The sequence below is a fragment of the Trematomus bernacchii genome, unplaced genomic scaffold (genome assembly GCF_902827165.1).
Source record: "Trematomus bernacchii unplaced genomic scaffold, fTreBer1.1, whole genome shotgun sequence".
In the NCBI taxonomy this organism is placed as follows: Eukaryota; Metazoa; Chordata; class Actinopteri; order Perciformes; family Nototheniidae; genus Trematomus; species Trematomus bernacchii.
Window position 1 is genome coordinate 1,325,804 of NW_022987592.1, and position 27,806 is coordinate 1,353,609.

The window sequence follows — 27,806 nt, forward strand, 5'->3', positions numbered from 1 at the left end:
TTTGTTTTAACTATACACCCACCCTGCAAAAGAGTCGGAACAAACCTAATACATTACAAAATCAAAATAAATAACCAGATTTTCATGACTACCAAATAAATATCATTTGAAGCATTTTACCCATTTAAAAACATCCTCTTTTACACACTTTAAAAACAAAGACTACACCTATCCTTTAAAACTTCAATATTAGAGTCATTCTCCCCCAGTGAGCACAGAACCTGCCCAACAGCCCACACATTTAGAAACCCAAGAAGAAGAAGAAGAAGAAGAAGAAGAAGAAGAAGAAGAAGGGCACGCCCCCTGAAGTTAGCATCTCTTTCTACATCCATGGTTAGCATAGATACCTAACGCCGATTAAGCTCACTAAGTCGCGCAATAGTAGCTCAGCCTGTGAACAATTATAAAGTGGAGTGGCCACAATGAGAGACGATTATTTGTGAGGAACGACCCAACCCACGGTAGGTCACAGGCCGGTGTGTCCGGGGCCACAGCAGTAGCTAGCTGCTGATCTGAGTAAACTTTGGTTGAAGCATAGTGATCTGGTAATATAACATGGACTCGTCCTCCCTCTATGTGTTGTCTTGTTTGTCAGGACACTTAAAGTACATCCAGTTAAGGTTTATAGCACAGGAATAAGACTGATAGACATCTGACGGGTAAAACGAAAGGAGTCATGAGCTAATGATAACTGGGTTTAATGTGTTTCCTGACAGCTTCGATCCTAACAAAGACTAACGTTAGCATGCACTGACGTTATTTCGTCTTTACTGAATACATTCAGTAAGTGTCTGCGTCATTTCATGATTACAGTTTGTGTTGGTTTTTACATATATCAGCTTACAGACAGTCAGAGTATGCGTACAGTGTGAAAGGTCACATCGGACTCACTTTAATGGCATCCGGACACTCAGCCTCACAATAAAGGCGGACTGTCTCCGAGACCGACAGTTTCACGGCAGGGACACAGAACCCGAGTGGTGTCAGTCCGGGTCTGACTGCTGGCAGCCCGGGCCTGAGTCAGCTCATTGGACCGCTAGCTGCATGGCTAACCGTGCTATCTAGCTAGCGGCTGCTAACCGTTAGCAGAGACTTTAAAATACAGCTCTCTGTCAAAATACCATAATTCACATCATTGATACATTTCCTGTCTTCAAACTGGACTTGTACAATGTACTGACATGTTAATGACAGGTTCATCCACTCAGCTGAAGGTCAAGGAATGATTCATGTCACCATTATCTATGACCGTGTAATAACATCTAATGACATCTTCATGAAAGGTCAGATTAAAATGACAGCTATTGTCAAACCAACTACATAATGTGGTGTGATGTTAAGACAACACATTAAGAACTACATTAAACTAAAGTTGTATAATAAGGCTTTCTCGTTATGGGTTAACTAATCATGACAAACACAACTCAAACAATTGTAACAATGCATTATAATTGTCATCATTTACTGAATGACACTAAATGACATCAGTCAAAGAAATGACATGTTCCTGACAGGAGTCATGCCAGGCACCGTCGCTATAGACTTGGCTGGAAACCGGTAATCCACTAACCGTTACCTAGTAAACATTTTCAACGTGGTCTCAACCACTTGTTTCTAGTCTTTTAATACAGAATATTGTTTGTTTTGTATAATATGGTCCACTTTGAAATGGACAATGAAGCAGGGTATGCAATAGGATGTAGCTAGCTTGTGAGTGATCATTACCATGGTTTTGTCTGGTTTAGGTGATCTTCGGTTTTCATCTTAAAACTTCCTCATGTGTATTTACACTTCTTGAAACTTAATTGTAACATTTTCAAGTGTGTGTCTCTGCAGACCTGAGATTTGGTACCTGTCAATATTTTCTTATTTGGTCCATCAGGCTTACAATACCACACTACTGGAGTAACATTGTTGTGTTTCTAAGCAACCTCTTGTTGAACCGCAGCAGTGGGTAGCAGTCTGTCTGGCTCAGTCTCCCTCCAGTATCTCCTGTGCCTCCATTTCTTCAGCGGGCCGAGCTTTATGGCCTGGTCCTCCAGGGGTCTCTGTGTTGGCTCCTATTGGAGACTGATGGAGAAGCGAGTCTAACCTTTAGCCAAAGCAGTAACAACTTGAGAGCTACAGACAAATGAAAGCGTGGTCTGAGAGCCTTGTTGGTCGGTTGGCTGGCTAGATATCGACCCCCTCAGATGAGGATGCGTGACATTCTTGAGAGAGCTCTAACCACAACCCTGCGGGGACTGTGAAGGTGCCTCTGATGGTCAGATTTTAAATGATTTACAGCCACCCTGCCCATAGATTGTATCTGCAGAGAAACCCTGCTTGACCTTTTTTTGTTGCTTAAAATTGTCTTCAGCATTTGTTTGTACTTTTCTCCACCCACTGGTTTTGAAAATGACAGCCAAAATGGCAACATTGGGTCTTTCTAACTGTAGTCCACAAACCATAAGATGATATAATCATGTCCACTTGAACGTTTAATACTACTGCAGTACGATAGGCTCTTCAGTAGAGCTAAGAGCCCGTCCATACCTAGAGAAAGAGGGCAATACTTTCCGGGCCAGAGGTGTCTGTAAAACACACGTCTGAAGGCTTTCCAAGCCCCCCTACTTTAGCCCATCATGCCACACATAGCCCTCAGTGGATATGTGGGTGTGTTTATGTGTGCTTTAGAATGTAACCGCTGTGAAACAAAGTGAAAATAACATTTGATTCCTCTGATTCACTCTTTAGTCTCACTGACTGCTCCCTCCCTTAACTGGCCTTCTTGTTTATTGCACTTGGGAGGAGGGTTTAACTTTCAAAGATTTCCATACCAACAGGAAATACCACATATTTGACCAGTTTGATTGATGATACCTTTTTCCCCCCAGCAATGCAATTGATAGACTAGTCTTGATTCGTAAAGAAGACATTGGTCCTATGTCCTGACAGCTTTAGTTTGCCTAATATCGCTTGCAAAGAAATGTTCAAATATTGTTGTCTGTGAATGGTCCACCAAATCATAAAGAATGCAATGTTGATAAAGATATGTTGCCTCTCTTATAAAGCATGATGATGCATGGTTCCTTAAATATTTGCCTTGGGACAGTGAAAAGGAAATGATTTAAGTTGATGCTGGAAATGTCTCATCTCTTTTACTACAAGCTGATTTCAGATTTGAGTCAGACACATTTGCTCATCAGGATGTGTGTAATGTGTTCTCCCCTGTGCAGTGCCATGTCTCTGGTTTTCCCACGACCCAACACCAACGCAGTCCACGGCAAGAAGGATAAGAGACTAATGGCGGAAGTGAATGCATCACCGCTCAAGCATTTTGTCACAGCAAAGAAGAAGATCAACGGGATCTTTGAACAGCTGGGGGCCTACGTCAAGGAGAGCACTTCCTTTCTCGATGGTACTCTATTTATCCAAAGAATATCAAAGGCAGTTTTGAGACCCCTAAAACAAATTAGAAGCTCTACTAACAACCTGGTTACGATCCACCAGTGCAGAATGCAAATTCTTGTAATTTTTCACCCAGTCTTAAGATTTTGTATATCCTCGCATGTGGTTTAACATTTTATTCAGTCTTTTTCACACACACACACACACACACACACATACACATACACATACACATACACATACACACACACACACACACACACACTATAACACGGCTATGCTTATGAGTCTTTCTATGGAAACTCCACTACAGCTGTATTGATTGATATGTGTTTGACCTTCACATGCTAGACACTTACAAAAATGAGGAGCTGGACCCGGTCACCACGGAGGAGCAGGTCCTGGAGGTGCGGGGTTACCTGGCTAAGGTGGCAGGGATTGGAGAGGTGCTCGCACGCAGACATATGAAGGTAGTCTTCTTCGGGAGGTATGTATATTGAAGTGAGATGCACCATTTACAAATGCCTTATCCAGTGCTGATGTTTACCCTGACAACTTGAACGATACCACTGCCCATCTTCTTCTGTTTGGTATTTTCTTTTTTATTCCCTCTTTTGTGCCAGGGAAACAAATGAATCTTTATTATAGAAAAATATGAACGGTCTTTCAGCCCTTAAAGGTGGGGTATGTAATTTATTTCAGAAACACTTTTTGTTATATTCCATGGAATGCTCTTAACATCCCGATAGCAATGAATATCTTAAGTGCTTTGACAATAAATCCATACAAAAATGTCATCTGTGGAAGCCATAGTACTGTAAAAAGTACGACCAATCATTTTAGCCGGCCCGGCTAAAATAACTGGATGGCCTACCTGCCTGTCAGCCTTCCATCTGTGCACAAACGTATCTCGTGCCCTCATTGGTCATGTGCGCGTTCGTGTGTGTTGGAGGAGGGGCTCTGTAAGGAAGTGGCAGATTTTCTCCGGTTGTGTAATTTCAAATGCTAGCGCACTCGAGCTGGTTTCTCCAAAATGACCTACCCCACCTTTAAGTAACTTAAAATGAACTCACATTTAAAAAAACTTAACTTTTACAAAAGTTTCTTTAACCTGCTATACAGTTACCTTCTAAAGGAGCAGATATTAATTTACCCTTGGTTCTGTAGGACCAGTAATGGGAAGAGCTCTGTCATCAATGCCATGCTGTGTGACAAGGTGCTGCCTTCAGGAATAGGACACACCACCAACTGCTTCCTGAGGGTGGAGGGCACAGATGGGAATGAGGCCTTCCTCCTCACTGAAGGCTCTGAGGACAGGAAGAGCATAAAGGTACTTGTGTGTGTGTGTGTGTGTGTGTGTGTGTGTGTGTGGTGTGTGTGTGTGTGGGTGTTGGTGTGTGTGTGTTGTGTGTGTGTGTGTGTGTGTGTGTGTGTGTGTGTGTGTGTGTGTGTGTGTGTGTGTGTGTGTGTGTGTGTGTGTGTGTGTGTGTGTGTGTGTGTGTGTGTGTGTGTGTGTGTGTGTGTGTGTGTGTGTGTGTGTGTGTGTGTGTGTGTGTGTGTGTGTGTGTGTGTGTGTGTGTGTGTGTGTGTGTGTGTGTGTGTGTGTGTGTGTGTGTGTGTGTTTGTGTGTGTGTGTGTGTGTGTGTGTGTGTGTGTGTGTGTGTGTCACAAAGTCAAACTGTCCTGTCCCTAGTCTTTTCTATACAGTGTATGATTGTGTGTGTGTAGACGGTGAACCAGCTGGCCCACGCCCTCCACCAGGATGAGGACCTGGACGCTGGCAGCCTGGTGTGTGTCATGTGGCCTAAAGCCAAGTGTGCTCTGCTCAGGGATGACCTGGTGTTAGTGGACAGGTCAGACATCAGTTACACTATTTAATTAACACAACACTTATTTACATTTACAGTTTGTCACATTAGCTTTATTGATGTTCTGACTTTCTGATTCCCCTCCAGCCCAGGTATAGATGTAACCACTGAACTGGACAGCTGGATCGATAAGTTCTGCCAGGATGCTGATGTGTTTGTTCTGGTGGCGAACTCTGAGTCCACACTGATGCAGACGGTGAGACATTACAGCTGCAAATGTCAAGTAAAGATACAAAAACACAACAATTAAAACAGACTCAGGCTCAGGTTGAAGACATCGTGAAGCTCTCGAGCAGTCCAGAGGCCAACAATGGAAACGTTGTTAGCAGGTATATCCTGCTGCATGTTTCCATAAAGCAAATTAAACTCCAGATATTCCGTTTATCTCCTAGCTACGCCATTAGCTTGGCCATTTCATTAGCCTGTGATCTTCATGTCTCATGATGAGAGGGGTTAGACACCCTAGCCTCATCTCAATACCCCTCCTCGACTCCTCTCTTCCCCTCCTCCGGGACTTGACCCGGAAATCGATCAAGACACGCCATTTTGAAGGACGTCCCAATAGCTGAAATGCACACGGAGGAGTCGAGGAGGGGTGAGGGAGGAGGGGTGCGGGAGGAGACGAAAGGGAGGATACACGAGAGCAGACTACGCGGAAGTGTTTTCACTACTCGCATATAAAAGCCCCGCCCCCACCTTCACAGCTGGTCGATTTCAACACAGGAAAACGGAGAACTGGAAGAATGAGTGGGAAAGCGTCACATAAATGTATAAGTGCTCACAGCTCCGTGGGAATTATTATGTGCAATTCATTTCTTAAGGTTATACTAACAATTGAAGTCATGTTTAATGATCTTGAACGTCACTAAAACATAGCTATTAAGAAAGCTATTTCATAAATGGCTAGATCTTGATAAATAAAAATTATTTGTTTTGTTTTGTGTTAAAATATTGAGTAGTTAAATTATTTAAAATGCACAGTCCTGAATGTGGGTTTGTGGTAAATGTGGGGATCTACAGGACACACATGTTCAGAGTAAAGGCTTTCACATTATTATAATTATAATTTTATTGAAATGTACATTTTACACCAAAACGGAACACAAAAGCAGGACCAACCATCATACATTGAATTCCTTGACTAACAAGAGAAAGATTAATAATTTAAATACATATTTAACAACAAATGGGCCGGTTCTAAAGGTTATTCAGTTAAACCCAATGAGAGGGGATACAGCTGTGCACATGTCATCATTAACAGACGTCGTTTAAGAGTGACGTTTGAGTGAACGAGGACATCCCAATTAATACCTGAGGACTCCTCTGTCCTCGCGTCACCTCCTCGTGTCTCTCGCTCGCATCTTACGGAGGCGGAGCTAAGACGCAAGGAAGGGACGCGAGTGAGGAAAGGAGGAATCGAGGAGGGGTATTGAGACGAGGCTCCTGTATCCCCAGGTCTGCCGTAATGAAATGCCATATTATGTTCCAAACAGCATCAAGCATTATTTCTGAAACAGTATGGAGCTCAAACGCTTTCTCTCTCGCGGGTTTACCCCACGGACAGTACCTTTTTATATCCGGCTTCTTTACACATACTCTCTCCAGTACAGGTTAGCTCTGAGTGTTAGCGATGCTTGCTAATGTAAACACAGACAATATTACTTCAAAAACAAATCGCACATTTCCGATATGTCGTCAAGTTCTCAGCAAATCTGGATCAGCTCCGTTGTACCCCCGTTTTTGGAAATGAGTTTGAGTTTTGCATCCGAGCAAACTAAGCGTAGTTTGTTCAGGCACTGTTACAAGGAAATGTAGGAATCCCATTGTTAATATTTTCAATACAAACGGTAATTTCACTGTGATGCTGTGTTTATGCGATGTGATTGGTGGAGCAGGCAGCAGCGTTCAGAATGATGGCAACTATGAGCTCTTTGTTATTGTTCCAAAAAATTAAATTGCAGCTGTTATTAGAGAGACAAGAGGGAGTGTTCAGTGTATCAGTTGATGATCACAATCCTCTAGTTCCAATGCCTGATTGACACCAGCTGACAAAGTGAAAGGGGTTATCCCCACAGTTAACGAAGCTGTGCTCAGCATGATTGAAAGTGCACTGAACCAGCTTCTCTTGTTCTAGTCACACGAAGCTCCTCAGGATTATTCTCTCTAACAAGTAGTCTTTTTTTTTAAATGCTGTCGTCCTACAGGAGAAGTCCTTCTTTCACAAAGTCAATGAGCGGCTCTCCAGTCCCAACATTTTCATCCTCAACAACCGCTGGGACGCCTCCGCCTCAGAACCTGAATACATGGAGGAGGTCAGTCCGCTTTACTTTTAGCATGCCATCATTTACATTTTTTGTGGCGTTTGCATGATCCACTGGTAGGAGTAAAAGGGATGTCTACGTGAATTGTATCAAGGCTGAGTTACTCACTTATTCTTCGACAGAGCCTTTTGACCGCATGTGAAGGCAGCTTAAAGGTCCCATGTCATGCTTTTCTGGTTATTACCCGTCCCCTTGTGTGTTATGAAGGTTTTTCTGCATGTAAACGGTGTGTAGAGTCACAAACCCTCAAAGTACACCCTGTAGCGAGTAAAACTCTTAACACAGAAAATACCGGTCTATGCTGCCCCAGAACGCCTCGTTGGAGATTTCTCTTTTTCCATTGTTTACTTCTTGGGTATAGTGACGTATATCGGGTATAGTGCCGTTACGTTACGTCCGCGGAGCCATTACGTTTGGACCAATCCGCGGACTTCCTCACACACACACACTCGGCGGGACGTTGCGAGGCCCGCTGCTGCGAGGGGCGGGACACTGTGAGCTGGCTCACTGGTGTGGGGTCGGTGAGACAGCGAGACACCGCGGAACTCAGCCTGAGCACACACACAAACTCCCAGCCAGGCTGCGGGTGTGTGTGTGCCCAGGCTGAGTTCTGCGGTGTCTTGCTGTCTCACAGACAGCCACTGGGCTCACAGGGAGGGGACGCAGGAGCTCCAACAAGCCGTTTAGGACAGAGAGTGAATACACATACTATACAGAGATGCTGTATGAGAAACCAATCCGAGTTTGGAAAATTGCACCATATACATTTATTTTAGTATACCTCAACAATGGAATTATGATCAGTAGAAATTGCCATGGCATGGGACCTTTAATGCTACATTAAAATATATTATATCGGCAAAAACTACTGCAATATTAAAACGACGGTGAATAAAAGCTAGTGTGAGTGCCTTTAAGACCCAGGCTGCCCTGTAGTCTGGTTGTAGAACAGCTGGTACTTGAGTATATTTTTTCAGACTGCAGCAGGGTCACAGGCAAGTTTTGTCTTTTAATATCTTTTGGATATCGATATCGCTGATGCTCAGTAGATTGGTTCCATGATGTAGGGGGCAGTTTAAACTGACCGCAGAGCCTCCTGTCCTGGGCTCATCCTGTGCCAGTTTGTCATGTTTCCACTCAGGATATATTGCTCCTCTGTAAAAGTTAACAAGAACCTCGCTGTGGAATTATGCATTATTAAGTATTATTGATAAATACAATATTTTTTAAACTTCTTTTCACCAGGATAGAGATTTGCCATGGCCATCACAGGTTCTTTGTCTTGTCCTATTTTTCTATAAGTCTTTAGTATTTATGAATTATAAATTAACAGGTTAACAGAAAGGATAATATTCACCTTAATTTATCCCAAACAAAGTTGTTGAAGCAGTAAAAGGAAATAATTAAGTAACCTATAGACAAAGGGGGGTAAAAAAAAACGTTAATGTCATCCCCAAACAAAAAAACCCACAATGATTAATGTACAACAGCTGCTATAATAAAAAATAACAGGAAAACGTCTGCCTGCTCTCTACAATAATAATAATAATAATAATAATACATGAGACTTGTATAGCGCTTTTCTAGAAACTCAAGACGCTTTGACAGAGAATAAAAAACAACAAAACTAAGAAAAATACCAAAGGAGATAAACAAAAACAGAAAATAGAGGGGGGGAGATGGTCAGTGGTTGAATGCAGTGTTGAACAGGTGGGTTTTGAGTGATGTTTTGGATGCGGTGAGGGAGGAAGAGTCTCTGATGGATTGGGGTAGTGAGTTCCAGAGGGTGGGTGCAGCAACGGAGAAGGCTCTGTAATCAATAACAGTGAACGGATGGTCAAAGTAAGGTACAAATAAACAGAATCACACGAAGCCTGGTTAGTGTTGCCTGACTTTATAAAGTGTGTGTTTTTTTACAAGTGTGTGGTTGCCTTCTAGTCACTTTGCTCGGCGCTACTGCTTGTTACGACTTTCATTTGTCGTACTCGCCATGAACTGTTATTGCTCAGGTTAATCTCGCCCCCCTCCGACGTAGGCGTGACGTATTTGGTTCTTGGTTCTTGCCGGGTAGCCGAGTGGGGACAGCTAAGAACCGGTTTTCGGTGCTTGGAGCCGGCTCCGCTGTGGTGGAAACGGGAAGAACCAGACAAATCAGGCTTTAGCCCGGAACCGACCCTGGAACCGGTTTGGTGGAAAAGGGGCACATGTGCCCCCCAGTGTTATTTAGCCACGTTGTTACTACAGTTAGGTTTTATTTACTTACATTTGGATATCTCTGTGGTTGGGAAAAAACTCCACACTCCCAAATAAATTGTATGTGTAGTCCATTCACAGGTTTTTGAATGGACCACATTTTCCCACAAACGAAAGTGCATGCCAGCATCTCAGACGCTCAGTGGTTCCATTCTATCATTTCAATAATGTATTCATAAATAAATAATAAAAAGTGTATTATGTTGTCAGGTCCGCAGACAGCATATGGACCGCTGCAGCAATTTTCTGGTGGAGGAGCTGGGTGTGGTGGACAGGGCCCAGGCCAGCGACCGCATCTTCTTCGTCTCTGCAAAGGAAGTCCTGCAGGCCCGTGTGCAGAAGGCTCAAGGGATGCCTGAAGCAGGTGGGGGGGCTATTCAGTGTGCAATCTGACAAAGCTTGTACTAGGTGATATGACAAGATGATTGTTCATCAGAGGTTCATCCCAATGTCCCTCCTCGACTCCTCTCTCCACGGTGACTTGACCCGGAAATCGATCGAGACACGCCATGTTGAAGGACGTCCCAATCAGTGGCGTCGCCTGGCCTGGGCATCCGGGGCTTTAGCCCCGAATGTTTTTTCTGTAGCCCCGGACAATTCTCCCTCAATTAATATAATACATTAAGCGTGCTTTACGTGAACCTCATCATGACACAAGAGAGGACGGCAGCACTGTAATTTCCCGTGTTCAGTGAATGCAACAGAGGCATGACACCAGACCAATCAGAGAGTTGCATGGAAATAAACGTGTGCTTGTGTCATTCAAGCTCGGCTCTGTGTGTGTGTGGCAATAGCGCATTTAGTGTGATAGAGAGAGAGAGAGGGAGAGAGGGGGAGGGAGGGACCGGTGTCAGCATGGACCGTGTTGTTAGCATCTGGTTAGCTAGCTGCACTAACGGACATAAGGAGCTGTTTGTTCCACAACAAGCTGGAGGAGAGTCCTCTCCTCTCAGACTGAGAGACTCAGGTGAGCTAAAGGACTCTCTGAGTGTTTAGATAGTTAACTTTAGTCTAAGTTATCTCAGTGGGTCTCAAACGGTTTGGTCACAAATTATTCAAAAGATTATTTCCGCGGCACACCTTCATATGATCATTATAGATGTAAAAAAAAGAGAATAAAGGAAAAACAGTTATGAAATACTATATGGCAGTAAAACAAGAATAGAGTTTAAAAGGGGAGTGATTAGTAAAATATCCATAAAGAAAAAGTACATCTGTTTACAGTTCTGCTTCATATGGGTGTTGAGAGAGAGGTATCCATAGATCTCTTCATTTTGCTCTCAAAGTGCACCAGATTGATGCATTTAACTTCAATATTTAAAAAAAAATATTCCCGGGGGAGCATCCGCCCGGACCCCCCTAGAGGAGGTGAGCCCCCCACTCATAAAAAATACCACTTTACCCCTGCCTATATGCCGTGAGCTGATTATCGAGCCTTCATTGTAACAGTCGCGGGTGTACTGTGTGTGCGTGTGGGGAGTGTTGCAGTAAAAAATGCCACTGTAGTGCCGCCGCCACTGTGGGCTAAGCCCCCAATGTTTTCAGGTCCAGGCGACGCCCCTGGTCCCAATCACTTAAATACACGCTGAGGAGTCGAGGAGAGAGGAGGGAGGAGGCTTCCAGAGGAGACGAGGAAGGATACACGAGTGCAGACTACGCGGAAGTGTTATCGCTACTTGTGCATCAAAGCTCCGCCCCCAGCTGCACAGCCTCTGCTCACTGCAGCTGTTCTGAATCAAAGCTCCGCCCCCAGCTGCACAGCCGTCTGCTCACTGCAGCTGTTCTGAATCAAAGCTCCGCCCCCAGCTGCACAGCCGTCTGCTCACTGCAGCTGATCTGAATCAAAGCTCCGCCCCCAGCTGCACAGCCGTCTGCTCACTGCAGCTGTTCTGAATCAAAGCTCCGCCCCCAGCTGCACAGCCGTCTGCTCACTGCAGCTGTTCTGAATCAAAGCTCCGCCCCCAGCTGCACAGCCGTCTGCTCACTGCAGCTGATCTGACCGTTAAAGGAAGATCAGAGTCATGAAATGTTTAAAGTGCTTCAATAAGACTAAAATATATAAATCTCTTAAATGAATGAGGAGATCATACTCTATAAAAACATTAAAGTGTATGAAATATACTTACAAATGTAATAATAATGGTTTGATTATAAAATAATAACTTAAGTTTTTATGCATTTGTGGATAAAACCTACAGAACGTCAAACATTTAGGATATATATAATACAGATAACGTACCTAAAAAATCCCAATGCAAAAGTTCATCTGAAACAAGCTAAAATACCATACTGAAATTAATCCACCAATTAATATTATTGTTATGATTATTATTAGAACTTCAATTGTATACCTGGAAAAACAAATACAGGACCGAAAATAATAAATTGAAAACTATAGTAAAAGAGATGGATGAACTCATTTCAATAAACATGTGAAAACTAAATCCCAGGTGACAATTAAGGGGAGGCTGGAGTGAACAAAGATATCCCAACTCGTACCCGAGGACTCCTCTGTCTCTTAGTGCTGCCCCTGTGAGACGTGAGACGCGAAGAAGAGAGACGCGAGGGTGAGACGCAAGTGAGGGAAAGAAGGAGGTCATATAATCAATTGGGATGAACCTCAGATGTTGGGCTGTCCTCTGTTTTGCAGACTGGAAGCCCAGCTGTTTGCACCACACCTAATTTCTGTATTTAGCACTTAAAAACTGCTCGCAGGATTCATGCTGTTCTGAATTTGTTTCCTCTTGGATCATTGTAAGTCGCTTTGGATAAAAGCAACAGCTAAATGAAATGAAACGCAATGTTCCATGTTTTTGGTCAAATCTCTTTCAGTTGGACATCTTTAAGTTTCTCCTTTCATAATGTCAGTTGAAAATACTGTAATTCCTAATATTTGGTTGAAATATGTTTTCAATTTTAAATATTGAAAAGGCTGTATCGGCAAATTCTCACCAAAAACATTTTCCTTCAACTCTGACTACCTGCGTGAGTTAAAATAAACATCCCTGCTGAACCAGACCACAGTGGTCCTGTCTGGAGAGACATCTATTCTGTGTAGATGTTTTTTACAGCACTGCATTTCTTGTTATGTTTCAGGGGGGGCTCTTGCAGAAGGATTTCAAGCCAGAATGTTTGAGTTCCAGAACTTTGAGAGGAGATTCGAGGTAAGATCCTCATGGATGTAACAAGGAATAGATTTCAATTCACGATACGTGTGAATACTCGGATACATTTATATGTAATTACTTTGACTTCAGTGACACTCCGTTATTGATGACAGGAGGCTGGAAGTTCCCCCCTGCTTTAAGTATTTGCCTTAAGCTAGGCTTAACACATTCTGGGCCTTTCTCTGTCCTGGACAACAGAGATGACTTGGATAAGATGGCAAAACAAAACCAATTAATGTATGTGCTCCATTCAAAATAACTGTCTGTAACTCAAGCTTTTATTTAATGACACACGTGTTATCCATTGTGTTAAGTAACCAAATAGTCCAAATACCAAAAGTTAATTTCAGAATAATGAAGTCACCTGTGAGTCAGGCAGCCATCCACTGTGCTGAGTTGATTAGACTCAGAATTCCTCTATTTGACCCACAAAGGAGAAATGTACGTTGTTACAGCAAAGTATTATAGAGACGAAGAAAATAGAACATGCACATAGTATTTAAAATAATAATTATTCAAATGTACAGAAGTACAAGAGATGCACTGTAGACTGAAGTGTGGTGGTACATTAGTACAATTATTATTGCACATAGTTGCTTAAGATTCCTGTTGCCGTAATGGATGGACTAACTAGGAGTAGCAGCCAGTAGTAATATTACTAATATTAGCAGATAAATGTTGTTGTATACCAGTGGTGTCATAGTCTTTTTTTTTCTCCTTTTTTTAACATCAACGTGTGTCTTGTTGTGTGTAGGAGTGCATCTCTCAGTCAGCCGTGAAGACAAAGTTTGAGCAGCACACTGTGAGGGCCAAGCAGATCTCTGAATCCCTGCGCCGCATTATGGATTCTGTTCACGTGGCTGCGCAAGAGCAGAGGTAAGTCAGGTATTCAAAGCGGGTTGTTCAATTGTATGGATCATGTGAACCAAAGATTGGAAACGCATATGATCATGGGTGAATAAATCAGATAAATGTTTTTTATTCAACATAAGCACCAACAGAATGAACAGTGGTAATGAGCAGCGCCTGGTGGTTTGTGTGTGTTGGTAGGATCTACTGCATTGAGACCAAAGACGACCGCCAGGACCGGCTGGAGTTCATAGACAAGCAGTTGGACTTGTTAACCATGGACTGTAAGGCCAAAATCAAGAAGATCACTGAGGAGGTGGAGAGACAGGTGAACATGAACACGATGACATCACATACCTGCCTTCCCAGCAGCTGAGGGGGACCAGCAGGCCTTTAACCTCTCACACTCCCCCGCTCTTTTAAAAAGGGGACGGGTGTGGGAAAGGGGCATTTCATGGTCCCATAAAAACAGTCAACAGTATATGCCTCAAAAGTTTAAGCTGAAAATCTGAAGACTAATTTGTGATGCAGCCCAGCACTGATTAGATTTTCTAGTCATAAATCATAAATAAAACCTGAATGTAATGTTTCATCAGGCTGTGATTATCCAAAAGCTGGATTTCGACAGCAAGATCAACTTATACTACAGTGGATTAGCTACTATGTCAACTAAGATCATCACACATAAATACAATGGAGCTCATCAGATACATTAGAGTCTCTGCTTTCCAGTCATACCCCATTCAGCAGAAACTGCTATGATTTTACACAGAGCCTGGAGAAAGGTACCCCTCTGAATTCGTCCAAACAAAACTGCAATTTAAAATGTTGTTTTTGTTTGTTTATCATGTGTCCCAAAGTAAGTGTTGGCAGACGCTGGTGTTCTGTGGGTTATAACAGAGGTAGTGTTTTCACCCCCGCTGTTTGCTCATGTTCAGGTGTCCAATGCGATGTCAGAGGAGATCAGGAAGCTCAATGTGCTCGTGGAGGACTTCCACATGGACTTCCACCCATCATCAGTGGTGCTCAAGGTCTATAAGAACGTGAGTACACACACCACACAGGGTTTCTGTCCTTAATGTCAGCTGCACAGGGCAGGCCAAAGTCTTTGGTCTATACCAGGGGTGCCCAACCAGTGGATCGCGATCGACCAGTGGATCGCGGGGAGATTCCCAGTCGATCGCGAGATGTGTCTAAAAATAGAACAACAATATTCTGTTTTATCGTTAATGTCCTATAACATAATCTTCCTGTGCCAGAATAATGCACTTGAACGCACCAAAGCTTTGTGATTGGCGTGACCCCATGTGTCGGGGCGTGGCTGGTGGGCAGTGGGCACTAGTTAGCTGACGTTGTCCGTGGCAACAGGAGTGACAGTCCGCACACACACAAGACCACAATTAGGGCAGAAGCAAAAAAAGCCCAAAATATATCATTTTCACTCCGAGTGGGAGGATGATTATTTTGTTGTTTATTCCAATTCAAAGTCCATCTGTCTCATCTGCAATGCGAGCGTGGCTTTACCGAAGAAGGGTAATTTAGAGCAGCATTTCAAAACGGTGCACAAACGCTACGAGACGGGATTCTCTCCTAATTCTGCCCTACGCTCTTCTGTTCGTTGCATGCATGTGTAACAGAGTTAAACATGTGAATACATAATTATAAGTTTGTGAATGTTTAATTAATAATAAGTTGTGAATTTTAAGAGATGAGATTGTTTCATTTCATATTTTAAGTTTTGTTTCCCGTGGGAACACTGGTATGTATTTTCCACCCTCCGCGGACTGGCCATCTGTAGAATCTGGAGAATCTGGAGAATCACAGAACAGCCGGTCGTCAAGGGCCGGCTCGATTCGCTGACGGCCGTCACCGCCCTTCATTTTTTATGTTTTTAAAAGGCATCATTGAAGTTGCACCGACAGAGGTCTGCCGTTTCCCCGCAGCGAGGCTCCCCCCAGTTGACAGTTCGCTAGCACCCCAGCCCCCCCCCCCTCTCTATTTGGACTGGTAGATCTCGGCAGACTGGCAAGGTTGGGCACCCCTGGTCTATACCCTTTCCTTTTTCGCTGCACAATCAGATGTGTTAAGTTTTCACATGTGTACACAGATTCCATACTGTCCATGATGTAATGTTCTGACATTTGACAGATAATGTGTGGGTCTTGCAAATCAATAACCAGTTGCCTGTGTAATAGTGCGTTCACGCCGGACACACAGCAGATGTTGGTCCCCCCATGTTCAGGATGTATGTGCATGTCAGCGTTTATCTTTCAGCCGTTCTTTGTGATGATCTGTTGCTCTTCGTCAGCACTGCTTGTTGAGGTGGGCTCTGGGCCGGGGCCCTACATCACCAAAGCCCTATCACTGGCTCATTTTACTCACTGTTGGACATGATCCTTTCTATGCCTCAGTCTCTGAGGGCTGGGCCACCCTAGAGCTCAGCTGACCCGGTTTAGTCTTGCATCAGATTGGCTGTAGGTCCGTGTCAGACCCTCCAACAGCTCCAGATATTTGTTCACACCAGGAACACTAGGTGTGTTTGTATGCCATCTTGCTTCATTGCTCTTCCTCCTCACACACATTCATACACACCACATGTTTGATTGTTATCCATATGCTTGTTTAATGTAGTAAATTGTTGTTTATTGATTGGAATGCTATTGAGGGAATAAGTATTGCCAAAGTTAAAGAAAGGTCTGGTATGTATGATAACGGCTTTGATTGTGACAGTCAGTGGTTGGACCACTTATTCCCTAGTTCTTGGTTGGTTTCCCATTATTATCAACGTGTATTATACTAATCATTTGATTGATATTAATAATTATATTTGATATGTGCTAATAACCAAACATGCCCCTAACAGTTCCCGGCATGGATGTGGGTGATGGTGGTCATTGGTGAAACAGATGATGTCTGTGATGGACATTCTATAATCATTGTTATGGCTCAGTGGTCCAGCAGTTTGCTTTACTGCCTCTGTTTGTTTGTTTGTTTTTGTTGTAGGAGCTGCACCGTCACGTAGAGGAGGGTCTGGGCAGCAACATGTCGGGGAGATGCTCCACCTCCATCACCAGCGCCCTGCAGGCCACACAGACCGACATGATTGGTACCGCTCATGTTCACACCTGACACTACTGTTCTGTGTGCACAGGCTCCAATCAGCTTCAATGTACTGTTAGCATAATGCCACTTATGCGGCTTTCACATCAGCGCTTTTCCCATTCTAGCGCTTTTCTGGTTCAGCTCCGGTTTCCCTTTTCTGCTCCCGCTCTGCTCCCGCTCTGTTCACACCGCCCAGAGCCCGACTGGTGCTGCCACTGCTGCGTCATGACGTCACCGTTTACATCGCTGATTTTCTCCCCAACGGAGCTCACAACAACAACGGGGGACTGCGTCGGGTCGATGATCGCGTTGCTTTTAATCATACGAAGCCAGATTAAATTAAATAACGACTTCTCCAACCTTATACTTTTCTCCAGAGTGCCGTGGTTCATTGTTTATTAATGTGTTTCAGCGGCATTTAGCGACCGCTGCAGTGCTGGCTGCTCTTCCACGGGAGTTTATTCTCCCGTTAGCTCCGGGTTAGCTCACACGGCTCTAAAGTATTCACTGTCTGACTGTCACACAAGCAGCTGATACATATCCCCAGTTCCCCTTAAGTGAATGTGTGTCAGTCTGAATTGACGCTGTTTGGCATCACAACGCTGTTATGAAAGTTTCTCTGGTATAACATGGGTGATGTTAGCATAGCAACCGAAGCTAAACTGACTACTTGCTAAGCCGTTTTCTACAGGCACATTTTACCGGCGTATTTTTCATTATGATTCTACTTGTGATAGTCGGACATGACAACCTGTGCAGCCCATGTATTGATTCCATCCGATAGCTGCTATAATAACAAACAAAACGTCTGCCTGCTCTCCACAATGATCAATAACAGCGAACGGATGGTCAAAGTAAGGTACAAATAAACAGAATCACACGAAGCCTGGTTAGTGTTGCCTGACTTTATAAAGTGTGTTTTTTTTTTTACAAGTGTGTGGTTGCCTTCTAGTCACTTTGCTCAGCGCTACTTCTTGTAGGCAGGCATGACGAGACTCTTCAGTCGACCCATGTTCAGGGGAGGTGGGTTTAGTTTCCTGCACGCCTCGACGTGAGAGAGACGTAAGAGACGCCGCCTCTTAGCTCCGGAGTCTTGCTTCTAGACCGACAATTTTTTGGAGCTGGAAACGAACCGGATTCCGGAGCTAAGAGGCGGCGCCGCTGCGGTGTGAAGAGGAAAAAACTGTACTTTTCAGGCTCTAGCTCCGAGCCGGCGCTGAAAACGCGTTGGTGTGAAAGGGGCATTAGAGAGTTGCCGCATGTTACAGGTGTGCAGGTGTGTGCCCGGCCGCTCTCTTGCTGAGCTGTGTTTGGGCTCACTGCTGTGAGGTTTTATCAAACAGCTAATGCCAGCCGTCACAGATCATTTCCAAACTGTCTGTTTCTGTAGACCAGTCATTTTCAACCACTTTGCTGTGAGAGATCATCAGGTGCTCCGTGGGAAATTTCACTTAATCGGTCCACAAATATTATTTAGTTGCTGCAAATAAAATCCAACAGTGCCATGGTCCCAAGCAAGCTTTAACGCCATCTCCAAACAAAACACTGCACTTCAAAACAAAAACACATACTATTTTGTTCGCCTGCGTTAACAAACTGAGAAAAGGTTATTTTCTTTATGAGAAGCTAGCTACTTAGGTATTTTAAAGGGGACCTATTATGCAAAATGCACTTTTTGATGTCTTTTATACATAAATATGTGTACTCACAAAGTGTCAGAAAACAAAACCCTCTCTCTTTTCCTCCTTACCCACATCTCTAAAAAAGAAAAAGAAATGGGGGGTGCTAATAAGCAGATCCAGAATTGTCGCTCCTATAACGTCATTGGCGATATCCGGCCGACGTGACACGTCCCAACCTATCGTCTCCGTCACACGTGACACGTCCCAACCTATATTCTCCGGCACACGTGACACGTCCCAACCTATCGTCTCCGGCACAAGTGACACGTCCCAACCTATCGTCTCCGGCACAAGTGACACGTCCCAACCTATCGTCTCCGTATACAGTCGCAGCTGTGTGTCTGTGTATTCAGCAGGATGTCTGCTGGAGGCTTAGAGTAAAGTTGTAGGTAATTCGCTTCAGAAACACTTTTTGTTATATTCCATGAAATGCTCTTAACATCCCGATAGCAATGAATATATTAAATGCTTTGACAATAAATACATTAAAAAATGTCTGTGGAAGCCGTGGTGCTGTTGGCTCATCGGCCCGGCTAAAATAACTGGATGGCCTACCTGCCCGTCAGCCTTCCATCTCGTGCACAAACTTATCTCGTGCCCTCATTGGTCATGTGTGCATTCGTGTGTGTTGGAGGAGGGGCTCTGTAAGGCCTTAAAAAGGTCTTAAATATGACCAAAGAAACAAGAAAGGTCTTAAATATGATTTAGAAGGTCTTAAAGGGCCCATGTCATGCTTTTCCGGTTATTACCCGTCCACTTGTGTGTTATGAAGGTTTTTATGCATGTAAACGGTCTGCAGAGTCAAAAACCCTCAATGTACACCCTGTAGGGAGTAAAACTCTAACACAGAAAAGACCTCCCCAAAACGCCTCGTTGGAGATTTCTCATGTTCTTCCTGGGCATCTGGATACCCAGTAGCCACGCCCAGAGCTATGACGCACCCTCTGCCAGCCAAGCATATATACTGTTGGAATCTCAGGTTCAGTTCAAAACAGTGCTAACTGGGCTAACGAAGTTGCTAGCGTTTACATATATCAACTACAATGTCAGCAGATGGCCTTACATGTTTCTCATAGCAGGAGAATGTCTGCATTCACACACGAAATACTCATAGACAGTATACTCCGGGTGATTTACCGTACGGTCAGTACATTATAGTTGGCGTTCCTAACCGAGCTACCGTTCATAGCGTGTATGCTACCGAGATAAACAACGACGCTACCGAGAGGTAGACATGCTAGGCGAAAACATTGTTTTCATGCCAGCTACAATGAATGACCTAACGTAGTAGACTACCCGTATAAGATTGCAATTGTAAACACGTTCTTCCTAGCCTAATATGAACCACTAGCTTTTGTTCATAGTGGTTTTATTACACAGAACAAGCCATTGACACAGTGCTAACTGGGCTAACGAAGTTGCTAGCGTTTACATATATCAACTACAATGTCAGCAGATGGCCTTACATGTTTCTCATAGCACGAGAATGTCTGCATTCACACACGAAATACTCATATACAGTATACTCCGGGTGATTTACTGTACGGTCAGTCGCGAAACTTAATTACATTATAGTTGGCTTTCCTAGCATGTATGCTACAAAGCTAAACAACAAGGCTACCTATAGCTAGACATGCTAGGAAAAACATTGTTTTTATGCAAGCTAAAAAGAATGACCGACACGTAGCAGACTACCGTATAAGATTGCAATTGTAAACACGTTATTGCTAGCCTAATATGAACCACTAGCTTTTGTTCATAGTAGGTTGGCATATTACACTGAACAACTATCAAACGTAGATTAGCTTATACAAAAACTGATGCTCCGCTCAGAGCCGAAAAAACACTGTGTTAGACATGGGCGGAGCCTCTCTGGTGGTTGACTAATCAGAACAGAGTGGCCGAGCTGACCAATCGGAGCACACTGTGCTCACAGGGAGGGGAGGGGCAGGAGCTCAAACAAGCCGTTTAGGGCAGAGAGTGAATACCGGTGAATACACATACTTTACAGAGATGCTGTATGCGAAACCAATGTGAGTTTGGAAAATTGCACAGTATAAATCTATTTTAGTATACCTCAACAATGGAATTATGATCAGTGGAAATGGCCATGACATGGGCCCTTTAAAAATGATGGGATTTGAAAGGTACTTCTGTGTTGCGATAGCGTCTAAATGTGTTTTGGGGTAAATGTCCGGGCTGCAAAGTAACCAGTACGGTAATAGCCTTTCAGTTCCCCCCAACAATTTGTATTGAAATAAATCAACATGGAACCAGTAATCACTAACTTTGTGTCCCCCGGCCCCTTATCGGAGAACACCCAGCTAGTAACCTAGCAACCAAGCTTCAGCTAGCGGCAGTCAGAAACTCATGTATCTTCTAATCTACTTACAAATAAATATGGGGAAGTGTAAGTTCAACAGTATTTGGTTGGAAAACATTGAATTTAGTGCTTGGTTGAAACCAGTGGAGGGGAACGTGTTTGAAGCCCGCTGCACCTTTTGCAAAATTAGCGTTTGTTTTGCTAATGTAGCGTTAGCTAGTGCAGCGTTAGCTAGTGCAGCGTTAGCTAGTGCAGCGTTAGCTAGTGCAGCAACTCCCGCAACAACACCGGGGGACCTCCAGGCGACGTCAACCCTAAAAGCGGAGGTGCTGTAGACGCTAAATACCGTAGTTAAACACCAATCATACAACAGCAACGATGAAAGATTGTAGCCAAGGCAGCAGAGCTCTGAATATAGCTCTTGTCACTCACACACACACACACACACTCACTCACTCACTCACTCACTCACTCACTCACTCACTCACTCACTATAACACGGCTATGCTTATGAGTCTTTCTATGGAAACTCCACTACAGCTGATACAATGATACATTTAAATAAATAATATCAAAATAATAAATACCAATAAACAAGATCGACAAATATTTTGGAGCGCACTTCCACAAGCTACTAAACATATATAAATATGATAAATAAAAATAAATTAGACTAAAATGAATTAGATCAAATATGTTGTAGTGCACTAGTCACAACCTAGCAAAGCTAAATAATCGTTTTTTTCGATTATGTTGTTTTCGTCATTGTGGCAGGCCAAAATCGTAATTGTGATTAAAATACGATTAATTGCACAGCACACACACACACACACACACACACACACACACACACACACACACACACACACACACACACACACACAAGCACACACAGAGACACACGCACATACACACTTTTTGTCTAACACGCTAACACAGTTCTGTACTGTTATGCTGTTATGTTCAGTCATGGTTCTTATGTTGAACATGAATTAATTTACTTTGTAAGTAATTATGGGACGTATTTCTTCTTTCATAGCAATTTTCCTTCATACTTTCTTGCCGTGAAATAGGTCTTAAATTCTATTCAAAGTGGTCTTAAAAAGGTCTTACATTTGAGTTGGCGAAACCTGCAGGAACCCTGTGTGATATACATTTCAGGTCACATCACCCACCCTAAATGTTGCCGCTGTCACTGAAATCTGTGCTAATTTGAAAAATGATCTTGATTTGTGTGTGTGTGTGTGCAGATGGTCTGAAGCCTCTGCTGCCCCCCCCAGTCAGAGAGCAGGTAGACAAGCTGGTTCCCCGGCAGTGCTTTAGCCTCAGCTATGACCTGGCCTGTGACAGGCTGTGCAGCGACTTCCAGGAGGACATCAGCTTCCACTTCTCCATGGGCTGGACCATGCTGGTCAACCGCTTCCTGGGGGCCAAGAACACTCGGCGGGCCCTCATGGGCTACAATGACCAGGTAACATCTTGAAGAAGATCATAGAATAGAAACCCCCTCACAAGAGGGCAGAATAAAGGGTATATTTATAGAAAGAGTGGAGGACAAAGTACGTTGGTTTGCAGGTGTTCTAGTCCCAATCATGGACTGAAGTTGGGTCTGCCTTTACTAATTCAAATGTTTGGAAATATATGGGGTTTTTTGGCGTTATGTCTACCCCAGGTGAAAAGGGTTAACATTCGAAGTAATGGATGGCATTAAACTATACTGTTGCTTTCTGTATAAAACATTTTTTCAAATGTTCAAATGTTCAAATGAGGCATTTTATAATAACATATGTGCTAATCTGCACACAGTTCCAGAACAGAAAGGTGAACATGGAATTATGACTGGCTCCATTGAGTTGAGTCAAATGTTTCTACTGAGGGAAGTTTGGATATCTCTTTGCATTACTCACTGTCAAAAGCCATTTCAGCATGTTTTAGGACTAATACTTTCTAAAAATCAGGACAAATGTGAGGGGGAGGGGTCTCTGTCAAAACCTTCAGAATATAGAGGGAATACAATTTGAGATGTGTTGACTGTAAGTGCTGATTAGACATGGCGTATATCCCTCATTGAAATTAATCATGAGCTTATGCATTAGTTATTGATCACAAGCACTAATGACACTGCTGGTTTGAGAGTTTACAATAAAGTAGATCCAGTGTGCAATTTATCAGGCAGTAAGGTTCCTATAAGTACCTTGGTGTTAATATAGATAGTACACTCAGCTGGAGGGTCCGGGTCTGTGCTCTAGACTTCAACAGCGGTTGTATGTTGCGTACACTCATGGCTTACGGAGTCGAGCAGAAGTTCATGTTATTGGTTTATCATGCAGTGTTGGAGAGCACCATAAGATATGGTATCATGAGCAGTCCATTATTGGACAGGCACAACAAATCGTGTCTGATCCCCCCCCACATTCTCCACCCAGAATTCCAGCTCCTTCCTTCTGGTAGAAGATGCAGGGTTCCCAAGAGTAGGCTGAACCTCTATAAGCAGTCATTCCTGCCTCTGTCTATTAAGCTGCTCAACACTCACATGTGATGTAATACTCTTGTTGGCCATGAGGGTTGTGCAATAGGTCGCCTGCGTCAGTATGTGTGTCTGTGTATTGTGTATGTGCAAACGGTGTATGAGTGATGATATGTGTATGTGTAATGTTTACTATGTTTGTATATGTACATGTATGTGGAACTGCAGGACGGAGTCCAGAACACATTTCCGTATATCTTATCGTTTAAATGTTAACAATGAACAAATGTTGAATAAGACAAGTTTTCTTAAATCAGTTCATCATGCTACCTCAGAATTATCCACAATTGCAAATTCTAAAGTTGTGTATTTCTCTACTTCCTACATACTTTCCATAGAGACTTTGTAGCGTTGAGGTTTTTTTGCTATGCTGTTTGGAGCGTCCAGTTCTGAATGTGGCCCTGTCCCCCCCTGCAGGTCCCCCGGCCCCTCGCCCTGACCCCGGTCAGCAGCAGCATGCCCCCCTTCCCCCAGGGCTCCGTGACCCAGGAGGAGCTGATGGTCTCCATGGTGACTGGTCTCGCTTCCCTCACCTCACGTACTTCCATGGGTGTGCTTGTCGTTGGTGGCGTGGTGAGGGCACGCACACGCACACACACGCACACACACGCACCTTGGTTAACCCCTTTTTTTCCCTATTTTCCAATTACATTTATTGAGAGGCGGGCCTTGTGTCTGTGTGAGCAATAATAACATATCATTTTATCTATATATCCATATTAATAATGTAGTGACATGAAATATTACTAGTTGAAACATTTTTATATAATACTTGCATTCTTTTGTTTTATTAATTTGAATTCCTGTTTTGAAATGTAGTAGCAGTAAAATAAACCAATAAGTAATTACTACACTCTTAATGTGTGTTTTATTATGATGCATGTTTTCACACAGTTTCCAATATTTTTATTACAAAATGAGTATGTAAAAAAAAATCACATGCATTGATATTGACTTATTTCTTCATGCTTGGTTGATTCAAAGCCCTTACCCTCAAAAAGCTTTTGTACATCAGGACAAGCCATCAGTGATCCTGACCGGCTGGATCCATATTATAGCAGCTCATATCTCTACACTCACACTCTGGTCCAGTGCGTGTAGATATTAGAGGGGGGGTCAGCAGACATAAAGCGCTGTGTGTGTGCAGATCTGGAAGGCGGTGGGCTGGCGTCTGATCGCCCTGTCAGTGGGTCTGTACGGACTCCTCTACATCTACGAGCGGCTCACCTGGACCACCAAGGCCAAGGAGAGGGCCTTCAAGAGACAGTTTGTGGACTACGCCAGCGAGAAGCTGCAGCTCATCGTCAGCTACACCGGCTCCAACTGCAGCCACCAAGTGCAGCAGTGAGCATGTTAACATTTACAACTGTGCATTGACAACAAGCTATTTGAGCGTGTAAAGAACGCTGCATGTCTCTTGACCCCCATGGTGTCTTTCTGTCCTCAGGGAGCTGGCCAGTGTGTTTGCTCAGCTCTGCCAGCAGGTGGATGTGACCCGGCAGAACCTGGAGGACGAGATCACTGACATGAACACCAAGATTGAGCTGCTGGACAGCCTGCAGAGCAAGGCCAAGCTGCTGCGGTGAGACACACACACACGCCTCGCTGTGTCCTGTGATCTGTGATTCTCCAGATTCTACAGATGGCCAGTCCGCCCCTGCTCACAAAATGATTAAGATCCAAAGCTTTAGTGCGTTTTGAATCAATGCTGACAGTCTCTTCTCTGTCATTGTAGACCGAATGCTTCTCGTTTTGCGCCGTCCCGTACAAATGACAATCACATGTCCATGCTCGCGCCAGGGGAGGGGTTACAAGGCTCGCGTCTTGTGCTGCATTCACTTGCACTCGGACATTAGAGATTTTCTCTCATAAATGTCCGATGAGCCAAAGCTTTTCTTTCAAAACAAAGCTAATTTTCCGGGCCAAATATTCTTGCTGGCGGGCCAACAATGGCCCGTGGGCCGCCTGTTGCCCACCCATGTCCTACAGTATGAGATCACCAGCAGACCAGAGCTCCTGTTTGGTGTGACAGTTTGAATTGAACTGCGCTCCCATTCATGCATGTAGTCTCTAAATGCAACTTGACTCAAAGCTATCAGCGGAGGCTAAGAACAGTGAAACCATCAGTCAGACTTCACCTTTTATAAATCTATTTTAACCAAATATTTCTTCAAGGCAGATGTGAATTAGGCCTCTATAACTGAATTTGACTGAATATATATGACTGAAGGACAAGGAGACATAAAGATGTATGGGTGTGTATATATATATATATGTATGTGTGTATATATATATATGTGTGTGTGTGTGTGTGTGTATGTGTATGTGTGTATATATATATATATATATATATATATATATATATATATATATATATATATATATATATATATATATATATATATACACACATACATATGTATGTATATATGTGTATATATATATATATGTATGTATGTATATATATATATATGTTTCAGTTAGTGCAGACCCCCCACAGCAGTTGTTACGGTGTGTTTACTGTCAGCCCTCAATATGTGTGTCTGTGTGTATTTTGTTGATAGGAACAAGGCAGGCTGGCTGGACAGCGAGCTGAACATGTTTACCCAGCAGTACCTCCACCACAGCAAGTGAAGCACAGAGCGTCCACCTGGGGACGGACACCACGGAGGAACACGCCCCCCCCGCTGAGCCCCCCCTCTAGATGACACGTCTGAGATTTGATGCTAAGAGGAAAGATCCACAGTGTTGTGAAGAGAAACAGAAGTGTGATATGAGTGGAAGATTACCACGTGGTTATGGAAGTATTGATTTGAGCTCAGGGTGGCGGGGTCCTGTGGTCAGCTGGTGATTTCACACACACAGAAAAAACATTTAAATCACCTTTAAAAATAAATAAATAAAAATATTAAATCGGCTTAACCACAGACTCCAAATCTGCCCCCCCCAGGTTATCCTGGAGTCATGTTCAGTTGTGGACTCGGTATACAGGCCTGACCCTCATGATCTGACTCCACAACAGAAGTCCTTCCCCAGCTTCTCAGAACCTCCACACTGTCCTCTAAATCTCACTCGTACTGAATATAATGCCAGATGGAATTGTGTAGATCTGATTTTGTATATACATATGAACAATGGACAAGTGCCATGCTAAAGGAGTGGAATACAATGTAAATGTTAGGGGGATTATGCAACATAATTTATTTCTCCAATTGTATATTTAGTCAACTTAAAGAATAGTCTATCAGAAATGGAATTGTTGGAGTTTGTCACTGGAAGAGAAACTGCTGTACTGACATTTGAATCACAGCGATATGAAGGAAAGGACTTCTCCTTCTCAAAGCCTATGAGTTCTGTGAGCTGTAGAACTGATGTTACTGCTGCCTCTGTGGAGCCAGGCTTCACACTGAGTTGAGATGATTCCTACTGATAGCCTCTACACATGAACCCCTCACTGTGGGGAACAGCCCAGCGCTGCAGATGTAGAGACTTGTCATTTGTTTCATCTGAGAGTTAACCTACATCTTCATTTTTGCAAGGTTGTTTCGTCTGTGAAGTCATTGCAAATATGTTAGCATGTTTATAATGGCAGTAGAACATCGAAAACTCCTGTAAGGTCACTTAAAGTTAAGGAGGAAACAGTTTGGCACTATTTGTGTGAACACTGGAACTATACGGCACACAGGAATAAGATGGAGGGTGCACTCAGTTCTGCACGTGTTGGAGTTATTTTGAATGAACCGGATCTCTTTCTGGAGTTCTGAATCCGGGCCAATTGGTCATTTGACAAAGTGAAAGTTCCCACTTCAATATCAGAAATGACCTTTTCTTGGGATTCTCACGTTCTAGACACTGAGCTTTGTCAGCAAAGGAAATCTTACATTAGATTTTTCAACAGTAAATGGATTAGTTTGATGATCAGTGTGGAGTTCAGTGAGTCAGGTGCAAGCAACTTCATGTTCAGCTTTCTCTAATGAAATGACTTCAGAACATCTTCCATGCAGCCATACTAATCTTCCATACATATCAAATGAAGCCTCCTTCCAAGCTCGAGACTAGAGGATGTTATCATATCATATTCTCATGTAAGATGGTAGCATCGTGTTGGTGACCTGTGTATCACCCCCCGGCCTTTTCTTTGAACTTTGAACTTTTTGTGTTGCACTGAATGCATTTGTTGGCCCCCCCTTCTCCCCCCCCCCCACCTGTCAGTGCACTTTTGGTTCACTTCAGACAGAGGTGTTAGGAATGGAAGGACTCTGGAGGATGTACCATCAGACAGCATTACAATGACACAGCCACAGAGATACAGTGATGCTAATGC

The 27,806-nt window shown here is 43.5% G+C and overlaps 1 protein-coding gene across 3 annotated transcripts; it reads left to right on the forward strand.

The window, feature by feature from the left end:
- Window positions 1-237: 237 nt before the first annotated feature.
- Window positions 238-27,677, forward strand: mfn2 (mitofusin 2). Of its 3 annotated transcripts, none has more exons than XM_034129171.1 (18): window positions 238-333; window positions 3,219-3,400; window positions 3,742-3,877; window positions 4,558-4,720; window positions 5,119-5,243; window positions 5,346-5,454; window positions 7,463-7,570; window positions 10,043-10,196; window positions 12,929-12,996; window positions 13,754-13,875; window positions 14,050-14,176; window positions 14,787-14,891; window positions 16,852-16,954; window positions 22,206-22,426; window positions 23,900-24,055; window positions 24,630-24,826; window positions 24,930-25,064; window positions 26,047-27,677. In XM_034129171.1, exons 2-18 carry the CDS (start codon window positions 3,223-3,225, stop codon window positions 26,114-26,116), a joined length of 2,277 nt encoding a protein of 758 aa, XP_033985062.1. In that variant the 5' UTR covers window positions 238-333; window positions 3,219-3,222; the 3' UTR covers window positions 26,117-27,677. The 3 variants fall into 3 exon arrangements, with proteins under 3 accessions (XP_033985062.1, XP_033985061.1, XP_033985063.1); XM_034129170.1 differs by having other exon boundaries at window positions 247-461; XM_034129172.1 differs by lacking the exon at window positions 238-333 and adding an exon at window positions 527-545.
- Window positions 27,678-27,806: the final 129 nt, after the last annotated feature.

Bases quoted from the DNA above. Each gene is read 5' to 3' on its own strand.
- mfn2 (XM_034129171.1), top strand. From the start codon at position 3,223: ATGTCTCTGGTTTTCCCACGACCCAACACCAACGCAGTCCACGGCAAG. The intron at 24,056-24,629 runs GTGAGGGCACGC...GTGTGTGTGCAG, and splicing joins TGCTTGTCGTTGGTGGCGTG to ATCTGGAAGGCGGTGGGCTG. The intron at 25,065-26,046 runs GTGAGACACACA...TTTTGTTGATAG, and splicing joins AGCAAGGCCAAGCTGCTGCG to GAACAAGGCAGGCTGGCTGG.